General features: G+C 35.5%; 1 protein-coding gene across 1 annotated transcript in view; it reads left to right on the forward strand.

Annotated features, from left to right (window-relative positions):
- adgrl3.1 (adhesion G protein-coupled receptor L3.1) overlaps window positions 1–13078 on the forward strand; it is a 190646-nt gene that overhangs the window by 63937 nt on the left and 113631 nt on the right. The window contains exon 3 of the mRNA XM_051702396.1: window positions 4219–4432. Coding sequence (XP_051558356.1) covers window positions 4219–4432 — 214 coding nt within the window. The remainder of the gene's footprint in view (window positions 1–4218; window positions 4433–13078) is intronic.

The raw sequence follows: 13078 nt of genomic DNA on the forward strand, positions 1-13078 counted from the left end.
GTATATGTGAACATCTTACCCACTGGGAATGTGATGAAATAAATAAAAGCTGAAATAAATAATTCTCTCTACTATTATCCTGACATTTCACATTCTTAAAATAAAGTAGTGATCCTAACTGACCTAAGACAGGGAATGTTTTCTAAAATTTGAATGTCAGGAATTGTGAAAAACTGAGTTTAAATGTATTTGTCTAAGGTGTATGTAAACTTCTGACTTAACTGTGTGTGTGTGTGTGTGTGTGTGTGTGTGTGTGTGTGTGTGTGTGTGTGTGTGATATATATATATATATATATATATATATATATATATATATATATATACACACACACTACCGGTCAAAAGTTTTGAAACACTTACTCATTCTTTATTATAATTTTTCACATTTTAGAATAATAGTAAAGACATCAAAACTATGGAATAACATAAATGGAACTATGGGAATTATGTTGTGACTAAAAAAATCCAAAATAAATCAAAACTGTGTTATATTTTTTTGTATCTTCAAAGTTGTCACCCTTTGCCTAGATTTTGCAGAAATGTACTCTTGGCATTTTCTCAACCAACTTCTTGAGGTATCACCCTGGGATGATTTTTAAACAGTATTGAAGGAGTTCCATCTATGTTGGGCACTTATTGGTTGCTTTTCTTTATTATTTTTATCAAATTAATTACATGATGTGCCGATTTAATTTATCTAATTAACCTCAATATTTGCGAGAAAGGACCTCAAATAAAGATACTTTTGTATATAATAATTAAAATAGTTAGAAATATACTATATAGTTAATATAATAATTAATATAATTCAAATACATTACATAATATACATGTTGTGGCAGCAGACAATACAGTAAACAGTAAGCATTTCTACAATACAAAAAGTGGCATAAAAGTAAAAAAACAAAAATTGTTTATTTCCATAATATTGAACATAACCCTATTATTGGCCTACATCCGTTTGAGCTATTAACTGTAGGTCTAGGTTCTCATGTGTCAGAGGGTGCTTTAAGAGCATCTCACTTTATTTGCGCCGTGTTTCACTAGTTTACAGCGTCATCATTCAGAGTAGTTATATGAATTGGATCAACCGATTCATCTCAAAAGAATGATTTGTTTATGAATTGGCCATTGCATCAAGAATTTCAGTGAATAATGACTTAAATTTCTGTTTCACACACATAGCTATCACATGGCTTCTGAAGACTTGAAATATAGCGCACATTTTGTATTTTAATAATCATTTTTTGTGCTTTTTAGTCATATTGGAGCTTGACAACCCTAGTCCTCATTCACTTTCATTATAAGGAAAAGAGCAGCCAAGATATTAACCAAAAATTGGTCATTTTTTTTTTTCACAGAAAGTAAGTTATTCATGTTTTGAATGACTTGAGGGTGATTAAATAATGACAGATTTTTCGTTTTTGGTTGAACTGTTCCTTAACAATCACTCAGTGTCCTTCTCACCTCCTTCAACACTCACTTCTCTCTTCTGTCTCTCATTGACGTTCTCTGTATCTCTGTAATACACACATTCATTCACCCGCTTTGCTTTTTTCTCATTGCCATTGATTGGTTCTTTTCTCTAACGCTCACCTTCTGCTGGTCTCAAGGGCACTGAAATGCTGTTCCAACCTGACAGCAGCCTTCCTGGCTGCACTCAATCCTATTTAAACCAATAAACCACATTATACCCATAAGCCCTTTCAGTTCCATACATTCAGCCCTGCCCACACATTTATGCACATAGTCATTTCTGCTGGGCTTTGCATTCTCTTCGAATAAGAAGTGTTCTGGTGCTGTCAGTACCTTGTGTGTGTGTGCCTGTCAGTTGATTCGCAACATAAGTGATTACAGTGACGACAGTATAATCCTGAGTCTTGATTGGATGAAGTTGTTTCACCCCTATGATTTATTTATTCTCCTGTATGCTTATCAGAGGCAGCAGCGGAATATGAAATTAACTCATGCAGACAGTCAAGTGTCATTCACATCCTTTAGATTAATTTCATAAGAGTGTACGTGTGTCTTTGTCTGAGGCACTACAGTGGTGTTTGTTGTGTTGGTGTGTGTCTATGGCTATACGTCATGCAAGGAAAGAAGTGCGTTGCTAGGGTAACAGGAAAGGGGTGGTGGTAAATAATGTAATTTTTGATTTAAGTGTGAATGGGTGTAATTAAAAGAGAGATTATTACTCGGGACCTGGTCACTCGATAGATGTGACTTTTTGTACAAGTATGAGATCTTTATATCCTATAACGAAAGAATAGTTTTCTTCCAGTGAGTTATTCTGTATCCTGTATTCCTCTTTGTACTTGCCTTCTCTCTCAAACACACACACACACCTTTATTTGCCACTATATGAATGGGTACACACCATAGACTTCTGTTGTTTTTATATAAAGCTAATTATAATTTCTAGACACCCTGAACCTACCCACAATGTGCAGGCAAAAAAATGCTCAGTTCTTCATTTTGTAGCACCTGATATAAGAATCAGAAAGAGCTTTACTGGCCAAGTGTGCTCACACATAAAGGGATTTGTTTTGGAAACAAGTGCTCTGAACACCTAAATATATTATATAGACCAAAACTATTAAAAGAGTTAACAGAGTAAACAGGAAAAGTGAAAATAGAAACCTACGTACAGGTGCATGCAAATTGGGTATAGTACGGAGCCCCTTAGAGGACAGCGTGGGAATTTGTTTTCTGAAATAGATTTGCGTGCCCTCGCAATAAGTTTTGCGTTCCCTCACAATAAATTTACCATGGTTTTACTATAGTAACCATATTTTAACCATGGTATTCGTATTGAAACCATAGTGATAATACAGGAAAACAAAAACTATGGTAATAAAAATCAAAATGTTGTGGGTATTATGGTTTTAATATGCAAATACAATTGTTTTACAATGGTTTTACTGTAATAATGTTGTGGTGACACTTTAAAATAAGGTTACATTTGTTAACATTAGATAACATGAACTGACAATTAATAATACTTTTACAGCAGTTAGTAATCTTGGTTAATGTTAATTTCAACATAAACATTTTTAAAATCAAAAGTTGTGTATGATAACATCAGTTAATACACTATGAACTAACATGGACTAAAAATGAACAATTGTATTTTTATTAACTAGCATTAACAAAGATAATAAATATTGTAAAAATATTTTGTTCATTGTTAGTTAATGATACCTAATGCATTTACTAATGTTAACAAATATAACCTTATAATAAAGTGCTACCATTATTGTAGACTGTAGTAACCATAGATTTGGCAGAAAACATGTTTCTTAACAATGACCATGTTATTTGTAGTAAAACCGTAATAACTAAAAAATTATGATTTTCCTGTATTATTAATATGATTTTACTATGAATATCAAGGTTAAAATATGGTTACTGTAGTAAAACCATGTTAAATTTATTGCGAGGTCGCGCAAAACTTATTGTGAGGGAACGCAAACTATTGCGATGGAATGCAAAACTTTTTGCAATGGAATGCAAAACTATTTCAGAAAAACAAAATTCCCACCCTGTCCTCTAAGGGGCTCCATAATATTGTGTATTGTAACAATATAAGTAAATATTTATTTACATAACAGACATGCAAATGCATAATGCCAGAGAATATTGCACAGTAAAGACAGTAAAGAGACCATAATATAGTTTTAACATGCTATTCTAGGCCTAGTAATATGTATCATTGCATAAAATATTTGATGTTGATTTAATTTGATGGGTAATTGGTAATAAATATTTAATCCAATAATTTAGTTGGAGAATTTATGTTAATTGATTAAGTTGATGTATTAGACATAAAAGAATGAGACAGTAAAAATGTGTATATGATTAAAATAAAATATTCCCTCATAAAGGTAAAAAAAAAATACCCCTGAAAATGAAATCCAGGGGCCAAATATTACCCCTTGAAAGAAATTATTAACACTGCTCCAAAAAGTATAGATATGTAAACCAACCCCGCCCCCCCCCCCCCACCACCACCACCACCACCACCACCACCACACACACACACACACACACACACAGCTTTTATTATGGGCTCTTACAAAAAAAAAAAATGCAATCTTATATGAGAGAGCGTGTGCATCAAAGAAAGCTGAAGAACATTTAGATTTTTTTATTGTCTGTTGTAATCGGTGTAATAAAACAAATAATAATATTTTTGTCACTCTTTCTCTTTCTCTGCAGTTTTAAGTCGTGCTCCGGTGCCTATGGCTGTGGTGCGTCGAGAGTTGTCATGTGAGGGCTATCCTATTGAACTGCGCTGCCCGGGCACGGATGTCATTATGATCGAGAGCGCCAATTATGGGCGCACAGATGACAAGATCTGTGACTCGGATCCCGCTCAGATGGAGAACACTCGCTGCTATCTGCCTGACGCCTACAAGATTATGGGCTTCAGGTACTATTGTAATCTCATTGTAGTGATGTCTTTGTATGTTTTAGTATATGGTTACTTACACACTACTGCTTAATACGGTTGTTACTTCTCCTCTGAGTGCTTAATTCCATTCTGTACACACAGAGTTTGGTTATTTACGAGAATGACAATCCACAAAAAATCCACATACGATAAACAGAACTGAACTGATCAACTAGCTGTTAAAGCAGTGACATCACTCTCCTTTAGACACTGACAGCTTATCTGAGGTGAAATATGTGTCAAGTTTGTATCTCTCTTCACTGTAAAAAAATTTAATAAAAAATCCTTTTAAATTTATGATAAAAATGCTGTGGTTGCCAAAATTCACTGTAAAAAATACAGTGACCATGTTTCAGGCATTATTGGATGTCATTTTGATGCCTGTAAATTTTATAGTTCTTTACCGTATATTGGCCTGTCATTAAAATATATAACTGAAATAATGCAATAATCATAAAGCACATAAAATGCATCATAAATCACCCTAATGTACATAACAAAACATTAATATTTCAACAAAATATAATCAAATATGATGGGTCTTGCAGGGACTTCTGGATACACCCAATTATTTATTATTACAGTTTACACAAAAATTAATCAAATAAATACATGTATTGTCTTGTTAAACATAAAATATATATATTTTGTTAACAATAATGTAAATCATACTTAACATATATTTCTTACAATATTTTATCATAAAATTACATGTATTGTCTTGTTAAATATAATATAATTTTTCACCTTATATGGTTAGGTAACTATCCAGTTAACAGTTTTTACTATAGCATTTTTACTTTCTTTTTCCGTTAAAATTATGAAATTGGCTGGTTATATTTATTTAATCAAAAATAGCTAATGCCTAAAGGCTGATTTATACTTCCGCGCCGAACCTACAATATAAGCTTCGCGTAGGGGCCAACGCGGTGGTTTGCATTTATAGTGTTGGTGTGTTTGCATCGTTCTGTGAGTATACAAAATGCTAGTGCATTGAGAGAAAATGTCTTAATTTCTAAAATAAAACGTCATAAATAAACAAAAGCAATGTCGTTCATGGATTCAAAAATATTTGTTAAATTATTGTAGAATTCATTTAATAATCACATTTAATAACACTTTTCAGTGTATAAAGAAACAAAAACACGCACTGCTTTTCAGCCAGCTACGTCAAATCATAAAACACACACAAGAACGCGGACAAGCTACGTGCATCTCTCTCTCATCTGCCGCTGTATCTTCTCCTTAAATACTCTCGCCTCCCCTCGCTGGAACGCGAGGCTGGTGTGGCGCGCAGGTGGAAGTCATTCGCCACTTATCTTCCCGGCCTCGCTCTGCCCAGACGCCGCTCGGCTCCACTCTATTTCACCACAAGGTGCATTTTAATTTTCTCACAAATTAGAAGTGTTTTCATAACTTATGAAATATCATTATTTTATTGTACACCATACTGTCAAACATATGGTCAAAACATCGTACAGATCAAAAGTTCTCAAATAGGATACAACAAATATTGTGTCATTCACTCATGAAACCAGGGCCGTCATGCACCTATTAATTTGAAGGGACACCAGTGCTGATCATGGCTCACTTGGTGCCCTAGGCAAGGTGACAAAAGAAAATACAAAACATGCTGCATAACTACCTGTGCAAAACATCATGTAGTGCCATATGTAAGTATTTAAAAAGTGTTGATGATAAAATAGAATAAACAAATGATTCTACGATTATTATAAATCATTATTATTACTAAATATACAGTATAGTTATATGTTTTTATTCAGTGTTCAATAGGACTCCAATTCAAATCCCGACCTAACATTCAATTTTAAAAAAGTAAACAAAATTGCAGCTGAACTTGACAGGTAGTGATCACAGTACGCTTTCATTGTATAGAAAAAGAGCAGGGCATTTTGATGGATACTGAACCTCATTTTGTGTTCCAAAAAAATGCTGTGCAAGCTTTGAGCGACATGAGAATGGGTAAATGATGATAGGGTGAACTATGCCTTTAAAGCAAATGTTCTGAGGAAAGTATGACTTGAATTAACTGACTAAATTTAGACATGTGAATAAGTCATTTCTGCTGTGACATTTTAGACAAACACTTTCCTCCCAACAATGCTTAATTATCAAAGAAACAAATTATTATTAGTTTTCTTTTTTGTAGGGCTGGGTATTGATACAGATTTCCAGATTCGATTCCAATTGACAAGCTCTCGATTCGATATTGATTCATATGGGTATATTTTAGGGGTGGGAATCACAAGGTAACTGGCGATATAATATCGATATTTAGGCCACAATACGATATTATTGCGATTCTTTATTTTTGGTGTATTGCGATTCAACACTATGAGATACTGCAATATTTCACTCAATGTTACTCATTCGTCTTCATCAGACTTAAGAGAACTGTTTCCAAATCTCCAAATGCATTGTTAAATTAATATAAAAGTGCCAGTTTACAAAACAAGGCCAGTTTATTTTCTAGTATCTATGTACAATTGAAAGCCATAAGCATATAAGTCAATAATGGATCCCTATTTCTGTGGTTAGGTCAGTATAGCTCGTCTTTCTAAAAGTAAACTAAAAATTATAAACTCAACAAAAAAAGAAACGTCCTCTCACTTTCAACTGCTTTTATTTTCAGCAAACTTAACATGTGTAAATATTTGTATGTACATAAAAAGATTCAACAACTAAGACTTAAACTGAACAAGTTTCACAGAAATGTGACTAACAGAAATGGAATAATGTGTCCCTGAACAAAGGGGGGGTCAAAATCAAAAGTAACAGTCAGTATCTGGTGTGGCCACCAGCTGCATTAAATACTGCAGTGCATCTCCTCCTCATGGACTGCACCAGATTTGCCAGTTCTTGCTGTGAGGTGTTACCCCACTCTTCCACCAAGGCACTTGCAATTTCACTGACATTTCTGGGGGGAATGGCCCTAGGCCTCACCCTCCGATCCAACAGGTCCCAGACATGCTCAATGGGATTGAGATCCGGGTTCTTCACTAGCCATGGCAGAACACTGACATTCCTGTCCTGCAGGAAATCACGCATAGAACGAGCAGTATGGCTGATGGCATTGTCATGCTGGAGGATCATGTCAGGATGAGCCTGCAGGAAGGGTAATACATGAGGGAGGAGGATGTCTTCCCTGTAACGCACAGCGTTGAGATTTCCTGCAATGACAACAAGCTCAGTCCGATGATGCTGTGACACACCGCCCCAGATCATGACGGACCCTCCACCTCCAAATCAATCCCACTCCAGAGTACAGGCCTCGGTGTAACGCTCATTCCTTCGACGATAAACGCGAGTCCAACCAGCACCCCTGGTGAAACAAAACTGCGACTCGTTAGTGAAGAGCACTTTTTGCCAGTCCTGTCTGGTCCAGCAAAGGTGGGTTTGTGCCCATAGGCGACGTTGTTGCCGGTGATGTCTGGTAAGGACCTGCCTTACAACAGGCCTACAAGCCCTCAGTCCAGCCTCTGTCAGCCTATTGCGGACAGTCTGAGCACTGATGTAGGGATTGTGCGTTTCTGGTGTAACTCGGGCAGTTGTTGTTGCCATCCTGTACCTGTCCCGCTGGTGTGATATTCGGATGTACCGATCCTGTGCAGGTGTTGTTACACGTGGTCTGCCACTGCGAGAACAATCAGCTGTCCTTCCTGTCTCCCTGTAGTGCTGTCTTAGGCGTCTCACCGTACAGACATTGCAATTTATTGCCCTGGCCACATCTGCAGTCCTCATGCCTGAATGCAGCATGCCTAAGGCACGTTCACACAGATGAGCGGGGAACCTGGGCATCTTTCTTTTGGTGTTTTTCAGAGTCAGTAGAAAGGTCTCTTTAGTGTCCTAAGTTTTTATAACTGTGACCTTAATTGCCTACCGTCTGTAAACTGTTAGTGTCTTAACGACCGTTCCACAGGTGTATGTTCATTAATTGTTTATGGTTTATTGAACAAGCATGGAAAACATTGTTTAAACCCTTTACAATAAAGATCTGTAAAGTCATTTAGATTTTTACAAAATTATCTTTATAATACAGTGTACTGAAAAAGGGACATTTCTTTTTTTGCTGAGTTTAGTATTTATGAATACTTTAGTAGCCTTAACACTTTAAAAACATTATTTATTACAACACAGATTTCACCTAAAAGGTTATCCTATTTTACATGATACTAACATTTTTGTCAAAATAAATTACTAAAATAATAAATTTTAGTAAGGGAGGGTGATCATGTGTAAAGCATGATAACTGCACCTTGTAAGGGACTGCTGTTGAATTCCTAGATAAATATAGCAAAGATAAAAAAATTTCCCATCACCATAATATTAATGTGGAAAAATGTAAATATCGATACAATATCACAAGGACAAATATCACAATACTTTAACATATCGATATTTTTTCCCACCGCTAGTATATTTCAGTTATAATGTCCCTTTTGCTTAAATATGAAAGAAATTATCTCCCAGTTAATGCTGTGAATTTACATTTAAGACCTTCTAACTAGGTACATTATGAAAATATAAATTGTACTAATTATATTTTATTAGTTTTTCATCATTATGGTCACATTTTAGCTTTTTAAAAATGAACAAATCAGTATATTCAATCAATAAATACGATATTATATTGCATATATTATATTTTGTTACGTTTATTGTTTAATTGCATAATTTATACTATTTATAGGTATTTACATTGATTTGTTGAACATGTGCTAAAAACCGGTACTGTCTCTTTAAGGAAACCCGGCATTTCCATAAACTGCATCTGTAAATGAGCGCATGTTAACAATAGATACTCGATTGGCTTTATCTCATAAGTGCTATGCCTGATTAAAAGAGATATTATTCAATGACGAATCACTTGCGTGGATCTCGTCTTTGGACACACACAGAACAACTTTTACTCTCCACTGGCAGTGAAAGGATGTCACTGTAGAAAACTCCACCACTATACTACACAACTACTGGTGAGTGAAATCTAAACATTTACCAGGCAGTTGACAAATATATAAATTTGCTGTCGCATAGTGAGAAATATGGTTGCTAATGTGAGCGATTTCCTCTTATTGTAGTGGGGGGTTAAAGATAGAGTAAAAGATCGAAACATCTGGATTTAAAAATTGATATCGAGATTGTTCAAAAGAAGATTTAAGTGTGATTGTCACACAGAGTGTATACATGTGTTAGAGTTGAGTTGAGTACTGAGAGCTAACATTTTGATTTGTGGCGATAATTAGCACACAAAATAAATAAATAAATAAATAAATAGGAAAAAAACATTGTGCTTCAAAAGCAGGTGTTCCTCATCAGGGAAAATAGCAGAACATATTTGTACAGCATTTCGCACAAGAAATAAATCAAATAGACTCATTTGAGAGAGCCCACATTACATAACACAGCCCAAACATCAGCCTTTAACACATTAGCTGCCCTGTTTGCATTCTTTAATGTTGTTTGGGAAGACAAATGAATTCTGCTTTGCCTCCAAACTGCACAGACACGGCTTAGCCCCATAGGAGAACAGAACCCACGCAAAACAAACCCACATTAGCATCTGCGTCATCAAAAGAAACATTATCGTTTCAGTTCTGGCTTATGTTGAGAGCACAGCCTGCTATCAGTCTGACCTTGACTTTGGCCATGAACGACAATGTGTCACCCCATGGCACAAAAGGAATGATGCAGGGAAATGAAATCAAATGTTCCTCAGGCTTCGCATGAGCATAATTTCAAAGAATGAATGGATGTGTCATGCTGTGTAACGTTATGCCTTGCCCTCGTGCAAAACTCATAAAATTGCAGCGTCTGCTGAAAGTTTTTAATTTTGAACTGGTCAGATTTGATTATACTGTTTTCGTTTTTCTTTTTTATATTGTTTTGGTCATTCAGAATTATAACCTGTGTGTGTGTGTGTGTGTGTGTGTGTGTGTGTGTGTGTGTGTGTGTGTGTGTGTGTGTGTGTGTATTTAATCAGTGGAAATGTGAGAGGCAGAGAGCACCATATCCTGCCCTGAGGTTGCCTGTTATACCACCAGTGTGTGTAGCCAGCTGCCACACATTCACACACACACACACACACACACACACACACACACACACACACACACACACACACACACACACACACTGCCTCAGGGTAGACCAGACTGTAAGATCCAATTAGTAAGGCCATAGACCATGCCCAGAGTCAGTGTGGAGGAAATTACCATTACAGTTTCTTTCTCACTCACACACACACACACACACACACACACACACACACACACACACACACACACACACCATACCTGTATCACATGCTTGCTTTCACACTCACTCATCTTAACATGGATTCACATCTTTGGATGCTGGCAGCGCTCTCTGCATGATCAACACATGAGATACATTTGTCATTTTTCAGTTTATATAACTCACAGCTGCTAATGTGCAAGGTACACTCCAAATGTAGCAGTGTATTCCCATAGTGGATATAGGAAATGTCAAATTCAGAATGTTTTTTTATTCACCAGGACATGTGAAGTGCCAAAATGTACCTCTGGTCACGTTTGACAATAGACAATAAATTACAATAAATACAAAGAGTTATTTTTTTAAATAATTATAATAAGTACAAAGAAACATGAAACCATTACATTTCTATTACAATAAACACATTACAATAACATATACTTACTGTATTACAATCAGGGTTCAAATTGAGGGGTGACTGGGAGGGGGTGGTGGTTAGGTTAGGTTAGGTTTAGGATTATCAGAAAGTTCAACTTTGGGGGTCCTGTTCTGTTTCAGTGCATTAAAAAATGAAACAAAAATATGAAATATGTAATAATTATCATTGCCCTGATATAACATTAAAACACAAAGTATTTTCCCTCTATTACAACATTTATAAATTATTTGAAACTGATTGGAAATTTCTGATTACGTCCAAGTGTGCCACACAGGATTTACATTTGATTAATAAAAGTTCTATTGGGTTTTGTGTTAACTTGAAACTTTGATGATAACAATGCAATGCAAAGATTACAATGTACAATACACATTACAATATACAAAATACACTTCATAATATATCATCTGCAATGTATACAATAGGGAAACAAATCGAAATGCAAGACATTGTGAAAAGAGAAGATTTGGCCTTTTTTTTCTCTCTGTCCTGCTCTGCTGCTTTTTATAGAAGCTGTGGCTGGAATCACACATCATTTATCATTCTCTACCTCATCTCTTTCTTTCTCTCTCTCTCTCTCTCTCTCTCTCTCTCTCTCCTTCTCCCTCTCTGTCTCTCTCTCTCTCTCTCTCTCTCTCACTCTCTCTCCTTCTCCCTCTCTCTCTCTCTCTCTCTCTCTCTCAATTCAGTTAAATTTAGCTTTATTGGCATGACAGTTTTATAACAGTATTGCCAAAGCATTACAAAGTTGTTTCTATATAGATTTTAAATAAATACATATAAAAATATAATAAAAAAGATGCAATAAAAGAGTAAGTAAAAGTGAAAACTCTCTCTCTCTCTCTGTCATTCGCACTCTCTCATTTTTGTCTGACCTTTATATCTCACTCAGTCTGGGCTAATGTATTCACAAAGAGTGTGTGCATGTGTCTGATGCTGGGCTAATGCTCTAATCAATGAGGGAAGGTAATTGGAAGGTGATTGTTTGGGAGCCCCTTATCCAAGATCTATTGGCAGACATAATATATTACACAAAGAGATTTCAGCTAGCAGGTCTGATGCAATTTAGGGGAGAGAGAATAGAACTGATTTCCACAACCACATGGTGCATGCCAAATGGTTCCAGAAATTAAAACAGTAAGCAAGCCTTTGATTTGCGCAGACATTACATCTGACATATTACAAGTGACATCGCATGTGGAAATTGTGTTAAATAAGGCTTTGCTGAATCAAGAAAATTTCATAAAATTTCTTACTGTATATGTAAGATTGAAGTGATATAACATATATATTTAATAATATGCTTTTTTTTTTTTTTACATTTTAAAATGTTTTCTTTTAACATTCAATGATGATGACCTATGGAGTTTGGGCAGCAGAATTAACTGTATCAAAGGTCTCATACCTTTTTATTTAAAGCTGCATTACGTAAGACTTTTTTTGGTTACAATTAACAAAAGTTCACTATTGTATGATTACATAAAATATCAGTATTCAAAACCAATTCACTATGGTAAGCCTTCAATAATTATTTTTATTTAGGATTTGGTGCGATCTTTGCATGTTTACGTCTTGTCTGTAAGCTCAGAAAAGCGTGTCAGCTGGCGAAGCTATGGCGTTTCAGTCAGTCCCAGTAATGGACAGCAGCGGCAGGACATCAGTCTCAGGATGCGTGTTTCTCTGTAATCTCTTTGACAAAGTTGTTTACTTGTTATAATGCTTGGATATGTTTTCTAGTAGGGTTGTTGAAGCTTATATTGGTTTTCATGCTTTAATGAATCGAACATTACTCTGGGGATATTGTGTTTACAGATCGCAATAAGTTTAATAGGCTAATATTATATAACATTGCTGCAGCTTCGAGATTCCCAGGGTTTATGTGTCCTTAAGTATGTATGCCGCCATTTTCCATAACCATATTGTTATGCCTA

The sequence above is a fragment of the Myxocyprinus asiaticus genome, chromosome 7, assembly GCF_019703515.2.
Source record: "Myxocyprinus asiaticus isolate MX2 ecotype Aquarium Trade chromosome 7, UBuf_Myxa_2, whole genome shotgun sequence".
NCBI lineage: Eukaryota > Metazoa > Chordata > Actinopteri > Cypriniformes > Catostomidae > Myxocyprinus > Myxocyprinus asiaticus.